This window comes from Podarcis filfolensis (assembly GCF_964270895.1).
Source record: "Podarcis filfolensis genome assembly, chromosome: 12".
In the NCBI taxonomy this organism is placed as follows: domain Eukaryota; kingdom Metazoa; phylum Chordata; class Lepidosauria; order Squamata; family Lacertidae; genus Podarcis; species Podarcis filfolensis.
In genome coordinates, this window is record NC_139614.1 from 10,167,005 (window position 1) to 10,182,823 (window position 15,819).

The 15,819-nt window shown below is 44.0% G+C and overlaps 2 protein-coding genes across 4 annotated transcripts in view; one reads left to right on the forward strand and one right to left on the reverse strand.

Annotated features, from left to right (window-relative positions):
• LOC310745502 (CX3C chemokine receptor 1-like) overlaps window positions 1-250 on the reverse strand; it is an 18,124-nt gene extending 17,874 nt beyond the window's left edge. The window contains exon 1 of the mRNA XM_083578219.1: window positions 96-250. The gene's annotated coding sequence lies outside the window, so the exon portion shown is untranslated. The remainder of the gene's footprint in view (window positions 1-95) is intronic.
• SLC25A38 (solute carrier family 25 member 38) overlaps window positions 1-15,035 on the forward strand; it is a 15,596-nt gene extending 561 nt beyond the window's left edge. The window contains exons 2-8 of one of the 3 annotated variants that reach the window (XM_083578255.1): window positions 284-649; window positions 5,147-5,268; window positions 5,994-6,078; window positions 6,844-7,023; window positions 7,168-7,336; window positions 8,599-8,765; window positions 11,497-15,035. In XM_083578255.1, the coding sequence (XP_083434381.1) occupies window positions 581-649; window positions 5,147-5,268; window positions 5,994-6,078; window positions 6,844-7,023; window positions 7,168-7,336; window positions 8,599-8,765; window positions 11,497-11,619 (915 nt within the window). In that variant the 5' untranslated portion in view covers window positions 284-580 and the 3' untranslated portion in view covers window positions 11,620-15,035. Of the gene's footprint in view, window positions 1-283; window positions 650-755; window positions 871-5,146; window positions 5,269-5,993; window positions 6,079-6,843; window positions 7,024-7,167; window positions 7,337-8,598; window positions 8,766-11,496 lie in introns of those variants that run through there. The other 2 variants (XM_083578256.1, XM_083578254.1) reach the window with 2 other exon arrangements.
• The last annotated feature ends 784 nt before the right edge of the window (window positions 15,036-15,819 follow it).

The following is a 15,819-nucleotide window of genomic DNA, read 5'->3' on the forward strand; positions in this document are numbered from 1 at the left end:
AGAATGTGCAATTATTATTATTTTTAAAAGGGTGCAGATATACATTTAGAATTAAGAGAAAGTGTGATTATGTATGTATGTGGTTATGTATGCACTCATCAGTCTGGGGATTTGCTTCCAGTGCCAAAATTGGGCTCCCACCAAAGGTTGGGCTCGGTGACCCTCGGGATCCTGTCCAATTCTGCAGTTCCGATTCTAGGATTCTATAAAGTGAGTTTAAAAAAGGCACCAGCGTGCTGCTGGCTGCAAACCCTCCTTCCTTCACCCTCTTTTTCTTTTTCAGGGGGGCTGCCGGTTGCAAACCTCCTTTCTCTGCTTCGAGGCTGGGCGCCCGTGTGCCAGGCGTCGCTTTAGCCGCTTGTCCTGCGCGCGGGGTTGGACTAGATGACCCCGGGGGTTCCCCCTTCCAAGCCTCCGCCGCGGTCACCGCTCTTTGGCGCGCGGTCCTTTGGCCTTGGGGGCGGGGCGTCAGGCGAAGCCCCGCCCCTCCCTTCACGTGGCCAGGCTCCTCCCCTCGCCTCGGATTGGTCGGGCGTCGGAGGCGTCGGCGCGGCTGGGCCCCGGCGGCGAGCTGCGTGGGATGCCCTCGGCTGCGGGACCCGAGGCGGAGCTGAGGAGAAGTTGGCCGGGGGGCCGAGAGGTCATGGCGGTCAGTGGGGGGGGGGGGCACGCCATACTCAAACGGGGTGAGGGGCTGGGTGTGGGGAAAGGGGGGGCCTGGCTTGGGCTGGCCGGCATCCCGCCCCCCGCAAGAAGGGGGCCGGGCGCCTCTGCCGGGTGGTGGTTTGGCTTGCTCCCGAGGAAGCACGGGCAGAGTGGCAGCCCCTCACAGCTTGGGTGGGAGGGGGCCCGCTTCTGGTCTCTGGCTGGGTGAGTGGGACTCGGGACAGGAGCCTTTCTCCATTGTTATTTATTAAACCACATAACACCGGTCCTGAAAGACCTATATTGGCTCCCAGTACGTTTCCGAGCACAATTCAAAGTGTTGGTGCTGACCTTTAAAGCCCTAAACCGCCTCGGTCCACTATATCTGAAGGAGCGTCTCCACCCCCTTCATTCAGCCCGCGAGCGCCTTCTGGCGGTTCCAGTCATTGCGAGAAGTGAGGCTACAGGGAACCAGACCGAGGGCCTTCTCGGTAGTGGCGCCCGCCCTGTGGAACGCCCTCCCATCAGCTGTCAAAGAGATAAACAACCACCTGACATTCAGAAGACATCTTAAGGCAGCCCTGTTCAGGGAAGTTTTTAAGATGTAACGCTGTATTGTTTTTAACACTTGATTGGGAGCTGCCCAGTGTGGCTGGGGAAACCCAGCCAGATGGGCAGGGTATAAATGATAAATAATAATAATAATTAAACTTGTATACCTGGGGGTGTAGGAGGGTAGGGGGTAAAGGGAGTGGGGGTATAGGGGCGTGGGGTAGGGGTTGGAGGGGGGTGGGGTGTATGGGGTGGTGGGGGACCGCTTCTGGTCTCTGGCTGGCTGGGAGGGACTCGGGACAAGAGCGCTTCTTCATCGTTATTTATTAAACTTGTATACCTGGGGAGGGGGGTGTATGGGGGCTGGAGGGGTGTATGGGGGGTGGGGGACCCTTCTGGTCTCTGGCTGGGGGGAGGTGGGACTCGGGACAGGAGCCTTTCTTCGCTTATTTATTAAACCTGTAAACCTGGAGGTAGAGGAGGGTAGCATGTATAGGGGGTGGGGTAGGGGTTGGAAGGGGTTAGGGTGTATGGGATGGTGGGGGCCCGCTTCTGGTCTCTGGGAGGGGAGGTGGGATTTGGGACAGGAGCCTTTCTCCATTGTTATTTATTAAACCACATAACACCGGTCTTGAAAGACCTACACTGGCTCCCAGTACGTTTCCGAGCACAATTCAAAGTGTTGGTGCTGACCTTTAAAGCCCTAAACCGCCTCGGTCCAGTATACCTGAAGGAGCATCTCCACCTCCATCGTTCTGCCCAGAAACTGAGGTCCAGCGCCCAGGGCCTTCTGGCAGTTCCCTTGCTACGAGAAGCCAAGTTACAGGGAACCAGGCAGAGGGCCTTCTCGGTAGTGGCGCCCGCCCTGTGGAACGCCCTCCCACCAGATGTCAAAGAGAACAACAACTACCAGACTTTTAGAAGACATCTGAAGGCAGCCCTGTTTAGGGAAGCTTTTAATGTTTAATAGACGATTGTATTTTAATATTCTGTTGGAAGCTGCCCAGAGTGGCTGAGGAAACCCAGCCAGATGGGCAGGGCATAAATGATAAATAATAATAATTAAACTTGTATACCTGGGGTGTAGGAGGGTAGGGGGTATAGGGAATGGGGGTATAGGGGCGTGGGGTAGGGGTTGGAGGGGGTTGGGTGTATGGGGTGGTGGTGGACCACTTCTGGTCTTTAGCTGGCTGGCTGGAACTATGGAGTGAAGCCTTTCTTCATTTATTTTATTTTATTTTATTTGTATACTGCCCCTCGGTTCAAAGATCTTGAGGCAGTCCACGAAGTAGAGAACGAAACCCATAATTATTATTATTATTATTATTATTATTATTATTATTATTATTTATACCCCGCCCTCCCAAGGCAAGAATGGGCTCAGGGCGGCTAACACCAAATATAAAAACAATTGATTGAAATACAGCTTAAAAAACAAAAGTAAAATACTACATTAAAACATTAAAATTAAAATACAGATGGGAACCACCAAGTAGGTAATTTGCAGCCTTGTGTTGTGCGTTGAGGAAAGGGCATGGAAAAGGAGGTGCTAGGCAAGCGCATGGACGACACAGGCTTTCCGTGGCTCCTCCTTAGGGTAGCGTATAATGGTAGAGTTGGAAGGGACCTCCAAGGGTCATCCATCCCAACCCCCTTGTAAGGCGGGGATCTTTTGCCCAATGAATCTGCCACCCTGAGATTAAGAGCCCCGTGCTCTACTGACTGCTTTATGGAGGGGTTATGTACTACTTTTAGGATCAGCCTCTGAATAATGGTTGCTGGGGAGTGTTGTTATGTTCATATTATTATTTCTATTATTATCATTCTGTTGATTTATACCCTGCCTTTTGCCTTGACAGGGACACAAAGCAGCTTATGAATAAAATAAGAACAGCAAAAAACATGGGGGGGGGGAGAAGAAATCATTAACAAACAATTAAACATTAATAGAATTAAAACTGTGTGTGTATTAAAAACAGATAATAATAAAAACGGCATAGCACCAGCCCTCTCATTGAAAGCAGTCAGTTCCTCAAAGCCTGCTGGAATATGAAGGACAGCAGAAGGACAACAATGAAGGATCCTGCCTAACCTTGCTAGGGAGGGAGCGCCAAAGTCTGGGAGCAACCACCGAGAAGGCCTTGCTTGTGGACTTCTTGTAGGCATGTAGCTGGCCAGGAAGTTTGAAGGGCAGGCTTTAATCTGATCCAGCAGAACACTTCTTATGTTCTTATGCTTTTAAGTCAGCTGGAGAGTCAACTAATAGTCAGTTGCTGGCCTTCAGTTGTTCAGCTGCTGCTTACTTATGGACAAGTGACCTTATTTCAAAGCCAATGCCACTTTATTCTCAGAGATGCTACAGTGGCAATGTTGCCACTGCTGTTGGATGGGTTGGGTCTGGAACGTTCCGTGATCTTCCGTTGACTGATTTCTCAATACTGAGAATGGTCAGCATTTTGTGAGAAGTGCGGCTGAAGATCTGATTGTTTCCAGACATGAAATTGCAGCAGAAATCTTGATTTCCTAGCCATGTTCCTGCCAATGACAAGCACTTCTGAAGTCCCAAAGGACCCCCTTAAATATCTGAAATGGAAATTAATGGGATTTAAGGCACTGAGCCTGTCAAAAGCAGCGTTTCACATGTACCGGTAACTAACAGCACAATTCTACATCCTTTTTGGAAGTGAATTCACTCTCTTCAGTGGAATGATTCCCTAGTAAGGGTATTTGAAGCCACAATAATACCTGGATAAGTCACTGCCATTATCCTAGCGCAGGTTAATTTATAGATCGAAAATCCCATGGGTTTGCGTTCTTAAGTATTTGAGTGGCTAGTTTGTGATGACAACATTAATTCATAATATTGTAATTTAATAATTATGTTCTTCATTGGGATTTTAAGCTGTGCTTATCTAGGAGTAAGCCTCATTGCATGCAGCATAGGATTGCAGTGTCCGTGTACCGAAGACGCAATGTAACAGACTAATGTATTCGGAAGGTACATTATGTGTATGATATTTTGTGAGGTTTTACATGAGATTCCCGAGATGCTCATTTAAGGATGGTGACGTATAACTGAGGACACCCATATAAATATTCTCTTGAGAGATTTACTGCAAAGTAGCACATTCCTCAAGACACGAGGAACAACTTCATGGTAGTATTAGCAGTTTGACAGTGGAAAAGATAGCTTTGGAATGTTGTAGACACTTTTTCGGTGAGATTGATAAGTATTGGCATGAGGGATGCTGTAGCTGTGGATTTTCTGCACTGACGGGGTTGGGCTAGGTTGCCTTTGAGGTCCCTTAAAGGTAAAGGTAATGGGACCCCTGACCATTAGGTCCAGTCGTGACCGACTCTGGGGTTGCGGTGCTCATCTCGCTTTATTGGCCGAGGGAGCTGGCGTACAGCTTCTGGGTCAAGTGGCCAGCATGACTAAGCCGCTTCTGGCGAACCAGAGCAGCGCATGGAAAGGCCGTTTACCTTCCCGTCGGAGCAGTACCTATTTATCTACTTGCACTTTGAGGTGCTTTCAAACTGCTAGGTTGGCAGGAGCAGGGACTGAGCAACGGGAGCTCACCCCGTTGCGGGGATTCGAACCGCCAACCTTCTGATTGGCAAGTCCTATGCTCTGTGGTTTAACCCACAGCGCCACCCCCATCCCCATTGAGCCCCTTTGAGGTCAATTGACTCGCATTGAGGTCCCTTACATTTCTATAACTAGTTGAAATCATGCACAGTTGTCACAAGACTTCCAACGGGCTTAAACATGTGAGAGGCATTGCAGCACATTGGCGTTAAATTGCAACTTGTTGAGCATTTTGACCGATACCATTTATGAAAGCAAATCCTGAATTGAGCATCAAAAATATATATTATGTCTTTGCTGGGGATAATGTGTCTCATTTAAAGGCTTTTTCTTTTAACATTGCACTGTTTTCCTTTGAAGATGCACCCTGTGCTGAAAGCCTTTGTTTGTGGCTCCATCAGTGGGACCTGCTCTACCCTCCTATTCCAGCCTCTAGACCTGCTTAAAACCCGCCTGCAGACCCTACAGCCATCTGTCAATGGGTAAGCATTTGATACTTCAAGAAGAGACGCTTATGCCCTTGGTGTTAGAGGTTTGGAATAGAGACAGAATGAGAACAGAAGAGGGTGAAAAGTGCTTGGCAAATGAAGTAGGAAAGGTCTTCCAAAAGGTGTTGCAAGACCATGAGGGGAAAGAGCATATTTCAGCCTCAGTTTTTAATCCAATAAATGCATTTATATGGTGGTCTCAGTCAGTAGATAGCCAGGATGATTAATAATTAGTAATTTTGATTATGGGCTGTGACTGTGTGCAATCACCTTGAGTTACAATGAGGTTTCCATACTTAAAAAATCATACTGATTGTATGTCTGAGCCAGTCCTGTTTTGAGTGACTGATCTAGCTAGAACTGTCTTAAAAAGCATGGATAATTTTTACTGGAAGCCATTCCCACTGAAACAGCAAGTACTCTAGATACCATGAACTGAAATGCCAAAGTAGTGTATTGGCCTTTTCATGTAGTTTTACCGTAAACTAATATGTTAGTGGTCAATAGAGAAGAATGGCAGGATTCCAACCTCTTTGTGTATTAAATGGACATCGAATAACTTGTTCAGAGAAGCAGGAATGGCTTGGTATACCTGCTCATCTCTGGAGGGCTTTGGCCAACGGAAGGAGGAAAGGATTATTTTGCAATGTGTTTCCTATCAACAGACTGTTGTGATTATGTGTGCCTGCTTTTCACCTCCGATTTGATTTTCCTTGCAGATCAGGCCGTGTTGGCATGGTAACTCTGTTCTTTAAGGTGGTTCGCACAGAAAGTATACTGGGGCTGTGGAAGGGTGTTTCTCCGGTAAGTAGCCTAAATAAAACAGTGTTTTTCTTTTCTTTTGGATTCGTTGGAGTTAACCTCATTTGTCTCCTTGTGAGACGAACACCCTATTAACAAATAAATGAACATGACTAACTTAGTTCCATTAATCTCCATGGCTCTGCTCTGAGTAGGTCTAAGATTGTAGAAAATGTAGCCTCACGTTTATGGTGTCTTGAATTGTGAGCCGGCCACGTAGCTTGAAAAGAAATGCCGTATTTTTCGCCCCATAAGACGCACCTAGTTTTTAGAGGAGGAAAGGGAGAAAGCCCCGGTTTTTTTGAGGATCAGCACAAAGTTGCGCAGCTTCTTTTGCAAAGGGGAAAAGCCCCTTTTTTTGAGGATCAGCTCAAAGTTGTTGAGCTTACTTTGCAAAGGAAAAAAATCCTGTTTTTATGGGGTTCAACTCACAGTTCTGCAGCTTCTTTAGGAAAGGAAAGGGAGCCATTTCTACAGTTTCCAGGCAGATAAACTAATCAGCCAGTCACATGTCACTGTGGAAACAGCCTCCGTCTGCAGAACATTCAACAATGGAGGCCTGGGCAAGGAGGCGGGGCCGGAAAGGGAGCCAGCGATCGACCACTCATTCGCTCCATAAGACGCACAGACATTCCCCCTTACTTTTTAGGAGGAAAAAGTGCATCTTATGCAGTGAAAAATATGGTAAATATGCAATAGAATTTCTGTTGTGGTCTTACCACTAAATATTTTCTCTCTCCCCACTGTTGCCCTTTCATCTCTTCACAGTCCTTTGCAAGATGCATCCCAGGAGTAGGGATTTACTTCAGCACCTTATATATGATAAAGCAGCATTTTCTGCTGGATCGTTCTCCTACAGCCCTGGAGTCTGTTTTGCTGGGTGGAACCTCGCGTACTGTAGCTGTGGTTTGCATGTTGCCTATCACTGTAGTGAAAACACGATACGAGGTGAGTTTTGTAACTTTTTTTTTTTTAATGGCTGTACTAGTCCCTCAACCGGTTCATATAGGTCAAATGCTGCCCTTCAACTATACAGCCCGAGGACACTTTCGTTGTTAGGTGTTCAATTTTACTTTTGTGTTTGGTTTGCAGTGTGGAAGGTACGGCTATGAAAGCATTTATGGAGCCCTGAGGAGCATCTATCGGTCAGAAAGTGTCCAGGGCTTGTTTAGCGGTCTGACTGCAACACTCCTGCGTGATGCACCCTTTTCTGGCATTTACTTGATGTTCTACACGCAAACCAAAAAGATAGCACCGTATGGTAAGGGCGGTTGTAATGTTGTCCTCACAGCTTCCCGTTCCTGGAATTTAATTTGCAGGGTTTAGATATGGTATACCAGGCTTTTCCAACAGGATCAGGATGAGCCACTGAAGTATTTATTCACCTGGTTGACCAGAGCATGAGCTGCATGACTGAATGGTGGGTTGACAGGCCACATTTCAATATTTGTAGCAATGTAATTTTGCTTGGAGAATATTTGCTATTCACCAGTCGTTGTTGGTGTACATAACTGCAGATTGCTACACTCAGAGAGTTGGCAGAGTTTTGGAGACGTGTCATCTTCTTGTCACCTGATAATTGAAGAATATTTCTATGCATGATTGTTTCTGTGACAGTTGTGATGTCACAATTTAGTTGTGATGGATGCTGCTTCTAAAACACTCCTTTTAAACATAGTCCTTTGCCTATAGTCTATTTTATGCCTGGTCTCTTTGCAACCCTGTCTTAAGCATGTTTACTTAAAAGAAAAAAAAGTCTGTTGCATAATAGAATTGTGGCCTTACTCTGCAGGGGGAAAACACCATGATGTAATCTGCTGAGTAATCTGTTTAGACAGCTACCTAGCAGTGCCAGATTAGCACTGAACACTGTAAGGTCCAGGAAGTTACAGCAGAGCACATTTCTGAGTCAGCAATGGGATGATGCCACAATGAAGTTGAATGCCATTGAAGCTGGCTTGGCAGACACTTCTTACTTTATTTATTTGTATGTTTTAATAGGACTGGGACAAACGCTCAACGCCGGTTAGTACTTGTTCGAAATGTCAGAGCCAGTTTGAAAGCATGCTGCAGGGAAATCAAACTAGAAAGTCATAAGGACGGTAGTCAGCTGCATTTAATGAACAGGACTATGTTAGGTTCATTTATTCCAGTGGGTTTGCTTTGAGTAAAAACTTGCTCAGAATAGAGCGAGGCACGTGGCAAAGTTTGGGAGGAATAGGCAAATTTGGGTAAGGGGACTGGCTAGTTTTGGGATAATTTTAAAGATAGGACAAGGAAGATGGAGCAAGCAGCTCTGTATGTAAAATGAGGCTCGATTTAAGTGGGGGAACAGTTAGGCAAATGTGACAAGTTGCTTAAGGAAGCTGAAATCTCCTTTTATCCAAGTATTTTTTGGTTGAATAAGTGGCTGTTACTGAGTTTTTAAGATGATTAAGAAAGATTTGGCGTAAGACTTTGTGATCCTTCTTTTCTCCTGCCGAAAGCTAATTGTGAAATGGTTTTTCGCTCGTTCTTTTCCAGACCAAGTGGACCCAGCACTCTCACCTTTAGTGAACTTTGGCTGTGGGACTGTTGCAGGGATTCTGGCATCGCTGGCAACTCAGCCTGCTGATGTTATTAAAACCCATGTGCAGGTGTCATCCGACAAACACCTCCGGATGCGCCAAGCCATTGCCTTAATCTTCAGGGTAAGGTTGAGTTTGCCCATTAACTAATCACATTTTTATAATGTTATTTTTTTCTAAGGCGTTGAAGGCTTTCCAGCTATGTTTGAGGCAGGAGTAGACTGGCGTCATCGGCTGTTCTTATTTTTATCTGTAAGCCTCCTTGAGTCCATGTTAGGGGGGAAAGGCAGAATAATAACAGATTCTCAGAAACGCAGTTTGAGCTTGGATAGGACTTTGGCCTCTCAGCTTGTTCTTGTCTGTAGCCCCCCAAAACTGCTAGTGAGTGTTCAGCGATGTGAGCAGCTCTCTTTCCAGAAAGGTGCATTATACCACTATATCTGACCATTGGACCTAGAGCTCAGTATCGTTTATGTACTGAAACTGGGAACTTCTACATGCAAACCCTGTTCACACATTGTGACCCATTCTCTAGGCTTGCTATCTCCTCACTCTCCCCTCCAAAACTATACTGAATTTTACAGATATATAGAATCACTGCACGTCAACCTTTTGGACTTAGCATACATTGTTCTGAGTTTACAACTTTGTTTTGGTGTTGCAAAATTGTGAGAGTGTTGTTTTGTGTATGCATAGACCTTCCCTGACATCTTCCTACCTGTAGAGAGATTGCCCATTACAGTTGTACCTTGGAAGTTGAACGTCTTGGCACTCGTACGTTTTGGCTCCCAAATGCCGCAAACCTGGAAAATGGTGTTGCGGTTTGCGAATGTTCTTTGGAACCCGAACATCTGCCACGGCTTCTGATTGGCTGCAGGAGCTTCCTACAGCCAATCGGAAGCCGCACCTTGGTTTCTGAACGTTTTGGAAGTCAAATGAACTTCGGAATGGATTCCGTTTGACTTCCGAAGTACGACTGTACCAGGTCTGAAAGAGTACTTTGGCTCTTAAACTGGCAGAGCGTACTTTGATGACAGATATGATTTCATGAACTAGCTAAATTATAGGATCTGGATGTGCTATTTTCAGGGTTTTTTATCACTCTTGGCTTGCTTTCAGACCGAAGCAATTCTGGGCTAGCTCTGCTCTGGGAACAAATGGTTGTAAACCATATCTTTGTCCTTTGGACACACAATTAAAAAGGAGAAAGATAACACAACCCTTCCCAAGAAATTTATTTAGTTTAGAAATATTTCATTAAGCTAAGGTATCACCGAATGATGCACTTGGGTCTAGATGCACAAGTATATCCTGTTGAATAATTCCTAGCATCGTTCAAAAAGTAGCTATTGAACAGTTTCTTTTGTTAGGTTTATATGCTGATCAGCTGGACCCATCCAAAATGTTTTTGTCTTCGCAAGTGAGAGAATCTGTCAAGTTCCTTCATCAGCATTTGTGCCTAAGCACTGCTGTGTCCATAAGGCAAATGCTTGCCCCTTTTTTTTGGTAAGCATTTGGTATATGTTTTGCTTATCATCCTGCAACATGAGAATACCTTACTTGGGACTCTGATGTTATGGTGCAGACACACTGCTATCTAGGTTAAGGGAACAAGAGCAGGACATAGGGTTGGCTCAAAGGACTACCTGCTTAATGAATGCACACATGAATTTCCTTCCTTCCTTCTCACCTGCCTGGCTAGGGTCATAATTATATTGACCATTCTGGCTGCTTCCTGCTGTTTCTGTGGGGTGGGTGGAAGTCCTGTTGCAACAGTCGTTTGAATAAAGACCAGGCCTACTGGCTGCTGTTTTGCTCCTAATAATAATAATAATAATAATAATATTGACCATTCTTAACCCTGACGAAAATATACACAACTCCGTTTCAGAAACCTGGATTTCCTTTAAACACGCTTCTGAAACAGTTTGAGCACCCCCATATTTCTTTCATCCAGCTTTAGTAAGAAACTCAGGGAAAGGAATGTGGAGCGTTGTTAACACCTAGTACCATGTGATAATTTTCATTACATGATCCTTGCCTAGCTAATGCTAAACCCATAGGTAACAGAGGGAGTGTCTCATTATTATTATTTTTATGATTTTATGATTTTCAATTTTATATAATTCAATAATTTTATAATCATTTTGACATTTCAAAACTTGACTTCCTTCCCCCTCTTTCTGCGGTTCCTTAAACTTATTTTTAATATTTTCTGCATAACCAAATTAATTTAATTTACTCATTTATTCATCTACATACTTTAAATATAAAATTGTAAAGAGAAAAGAACATTGGCAGGATTACTGTAATAACCTGCAGTTTTATAAAACTGCAGGTTATTACAGTAATCCTGCCAATGTTCTTTTCTCTTTACAATTTATTTGTAAATATTCACTAAACCATTTCCATTCTTTTATAAAAACTTTGTTATCTGGATTCTCCTTTTGCTAGGACCACTTCTTCTTTCCATTTTTGGGCAAGTAACATTCTTGCCGCTGTAGTCACATACATTAATAAATTTCTGTACAGTTTAGGTAGTTCTGTCCCTATAATTCCCAAAAGGAAAGCTTCTGGGTTTTTTTTTACAAAGAGGGAGAGTCTCTAGACAGAATAAAAACCCGATGCAGAAGCAGATAGGAGAAATGATAACAACTGTGACAGCTTTGGAAAATGTTGACCATTCATTCAGGTTTGGGTTTTTTTTTCTTAGAAAATCCTTTAACCACCCTAACCTTTAATTTCTAACTGAAAATCAAACTTGGTGAACATTTGCTGCAGCATCAATGTGCCTTGCTGAAGTGTTTGCATGCTTAAGAGTAACAACGACACTTGCTTCTTTCTCCTCCTACAGGATTACGGATTAATAGGCTTTTTCCGAGGTGCCGTCCCAAGAGCTTTGCGACGAACACTGATGGCGGCCATGGCGTGGACTGTCTATGAACAGATGATGTCTAAAATGGGCTTAAAATCCTGAGTGAGTTCTGCCGGAGAACAAAGCGGCCTAATCCAGTTCTTCCACTCGCTGCGGTTGCTTTGTGAAACTGGTGGTCTGAGCCATATGGGAGGTGACTTGCACCCGTTTGTGGGGAAATGCCGTCCAAGCCTGTAGACCAGGCTTTTATAAGTGAGACTGAGGGGAGCAAAATACTGCTCTGGTCACGATGGGAAGAGCATTCCAGGGAGACTTTGCCATACCTGACATACGAGTGCACATCTTGGTGTCGGGTGCATGTGTCAGACGTGCTGCTAAAGCCCACCTTCTTCACAAGAACCCTTTTCCAGAAGTCCTCTTCAGCCTGAGCCGCTTCCAAAGAGAACACAGGAAAGACTCTCAAGAAAGCGGTGTTGGGGTGGCTGAACCTAGCACCCCGAACCGGTGACTCCTAAATTGTGTGCTGACTCTCCTGCCTGCTCTCCTCTTGAGTAATGTGTTCTGCTTGTACACCCAACAAAAACAGGGTAAAGAGGAGAGGCGACAGGAAGCATGTCTGTTTCAGAGCTTGTCTGGTGCAGTTGGTAAGAAAGAACAAACAGTGCCATTGCTGGAAAGCAACAGTGGGACGCAGAATTTTTGCATTCCTTATAATAAGGGCAGGGAGTCTGTAGCCTTCTAGCTGTTTGTTGGACTACAAATCCCATCATCCCTATTACCAGAAAAAACAAACCTGTCTATTTATTACCAGTGTGGGCTGAGGCTGATGGGAGTTGATAGTACTAATGGAAGGATACAGGTTCCCCATCCTTGCCTTGTGGGATTGCTTTAGTGTGCCAAACCCTGTAGTCAGTGAGTTTAAATGGTTGCCATTAAGCACTCCTGTGTCTCTTCAGTCTTCCTCTGTGTGCACGAAACAGTGGAAGAACAAATCTACTTAAGGCACAACTCAGGAGTCAGATGCTGGGACAAATCCCTCTTAAGCTATCTGTTTAAATGTTGCTGTTAGTCCAGCTGCCTTCAGCAAGGGGGACTGTCCTATCTTGCTGTTATTTAGCTTTCTCCTAGCTGAGTATTGCCTGACTTTTCCCCTTCTTTGCACTCCTTGCTCCAGCGATCAGCATCGGAGGCCATGCTGCAGTTGTCTTTTGTGTGAATAAATTAGAGTGGGTGAAAAGCAAACTGGGGACAGAATGGCATTTAAAATATATTTGTGTTGTCATATGTCTGTACTTTCCATGTTCATAAGAAACCTGATCCAAAGATCTGTGGCCTTGGAAGCATGTTGAAAGGACTTGGTGATCTCTTTGGCCTCTGAAAGGACTGTGTTTGACTTTGGAGTGCTTGGAGAAACTTGTTTTGGCCATTTATTTTATTATTGGAAGCACTGAATTTTTAAATTGCTGATTAAAAAGAAAAAGAAAAAAGCTTGCAAGCATAATTTTCTTTCCAACTTAGATTCTTCTAGTTCAGTTTTGGTGGTTCCAATACTTCAGCAGTTAAAAGCTTGACAGTTATAATGCCCTAAACAAATTAATAGTAAACTTGTGAATCACCTGCGAGGCTGAACAATTTTAATTGGGCTTAAGGCTGACTTTCAAAGGCTCATCTGGCCTTCAGCAATGTGCATGCATAAGTCAAAGCCCTAGCAGTCAGAAAATGTATGTACCAGATGTGAAAAATCAAGTGAGTTTTCACAACTAAATATCTCATCAAGGTCCCATGGACTTGAGTTCCAGAACAAAATTATTTATTTTATTCTTTTCAACAATTTATAAATTGTTTAAATACAATAATCTGCATGTGGTATACAACAGTACAAAAAAGGTATAAATCCGTTAAAACTATAAAAATCAAACTACAGTATAAAAGCAAACTATAAAAATCAAACTTCCGTTAAAATTCCTTCTGGAGTTTTTAAAAAATGTCTCCAATAGGCAATGGAGATTCAGCAGGGTCCAGGGTGCCTGTCTGACCTCAACTGAAAGGGAGTTTTAGAAGTTTGGGCCTACAATACTAAATACACGGCTTCCTAGATATGAGCCATGCCTCTGATGACAAGATCTAATCAATCTGGAGTTTATTATATTGGTTGCAGTGAAAGATGCACTCTTGTGTTCTATACGTGCACAATCTTAAGAAGGGAAAGGAAAATGCAAAACTTGGAAAATCTTAAAATGGAAGTCACATCCATAGAAATAGCAACAAAGCCCACATATCAGCTTATCTATTTGTTTTCATGAAATTCATACACTGCTTGCTTGTTAAAAAAACATACCTCGAAGCAGTTTACAAAAAGATAAAACAATAAAATTGAGAAAAATTCACAACCATACTTCAAAACAAGCAAAAGTTGCAATACTAAAACAGATAAAGATTACCTCTTCACAACCTTCCCTCTCTTATACATTGTATAGAGTGGGGTTGTGCTGTGGATTTGAACTCAGGGCCTGCTGCATGTACAGCATGGAGTCGTTCTCTGGGGTTGGGGGAAACAAATGCCCCGTGATGTCTCTGTTATGGGTATGTGGTTAGGGAACTAGGTGCTGGAGGGCTTAGAATCCTAGACGTTCCCTCTTTTGCTTCTGCTGTGTCTGTTTTTGGCTATCCATGCAAAACATGAATGAGGCTATATTGCTGTAACTGCTCTCTACGTTGCTGAAATGAGTCATTGATTTTGCCGGTTCATGTGATTCAATCTTACTTTAAGTGGTGAGAAAATCTGCCTGTGGTTGTCTCATAGATGAAACAATGGATAGCTCAGTTGGTTAAGAGTGTGGTGCTGATAATGCCAAGGTTGCAGGTTCGATCCCTGAATGGGACAACTGCATATTCCTGCACTGCAGGGGGGTGGACTAGATGATCCTCAGGGTCCCCTCCAACTCTGCAATTCTATGACTCCTATAGCGGTTTTACATCGAAACAGCCCTAGTGTAATCAAGAGACCTGTGGTGGTTGACTTTGCAGGTTCTACTTGTGCTTTATGTGTTCATAAATTGCTTAAATGCCAACCACACATTTGAAATGGGAAGGGTTTAACAGATGGTTGTAGAACTGGGTGATCATGGAGCTGAATTTGGTAAGGAAAGCTTCAAACACAATCTGCACTGCAGCTGATGGTTGCTAGCATACTGTTGAGGAAATAGTGCTTGCATGATGGTAATGGTGCATTCAGCTCTTTTCATCCCTGGGATTAAGAGCTTCATGCCATATCCTCCGACATTTCTCCAATGAATATAGGGGCCTTCTAAGGAAAAGTGGGACATTCTGGGATCAAATTAAAAATCCCAACAGAACAGCAACAAGGCAGGCTGGACGCCTTATCTCGACTTAAGTATAGAAGCAGAGGCGGTACATAATATTATTTTTGAGGATCTGATCAAACAGTTTGCAATTAGGAAAAAGTAGGAGGAAGTTTTTCAAATGTAAATAAAGTGGAAGTATACAAAAATAATCATTTTCCATCTTACTAGGTTTTGTTTCATTTAAAAAAAAAAGTTTATTATTTTTTATATTTTGAAGTTGATATATATGGGGGCAACAAAATATTTTTAAGTCCTTAGGGCCTCTAAAGGTCTTAATCCAGCTTTGCTCTGCCTAGGGGCAGCTGCTGAACAGGCTGTCTTATCTGTCTTATCGGAAGGAAGTTGGGTGGAGATGCTTTTTGCTTATCAGCCCCAAACAGCCGCAGACCGCAGGAGAGGCTATAGCAACAAACAGTCAAAACAGCACCTTGCACCTAATGGAATATCCTGTGTTTTTGAGGGGAAGATTGGGGCAAGTGGAGTATATCTGTGGCTATATCTTGAAAGCCATTTGCCCCACCCCAAAGAATGGTGGGCACTTTAGTTTACCCCTCACAGAGTTAAATTTCCCAGCAACCCTTAAGAAACCACAGTACCCAGATTTTTTTGGGGGGGGATGTGTTTTGAATGTGCTTTAAAGATGTAGCCTGTATTGTGTGTCCTTTTTGATTGGCAAACTGCAGTACACATCCTCGTTCCTTACACAGCAGAACTGTTGCAGTTAGCTGACTGCCTCAGCATTTATTTTCACATACCTTTATATGATGATTTGCGTAAGCTGCTTTTGGAGCAGGGGTCAGCAACCTTTCTCAGCTGTCGGCTGGTCCACCGTCCCTCAGACCATGTGGTGGGCCGGACTGTATTTTTTTTGGGGGGGGGGGGAATGAACGAATTCCTATGCCCCACAAATATAATAAAAGCACACGTTCTACTCATG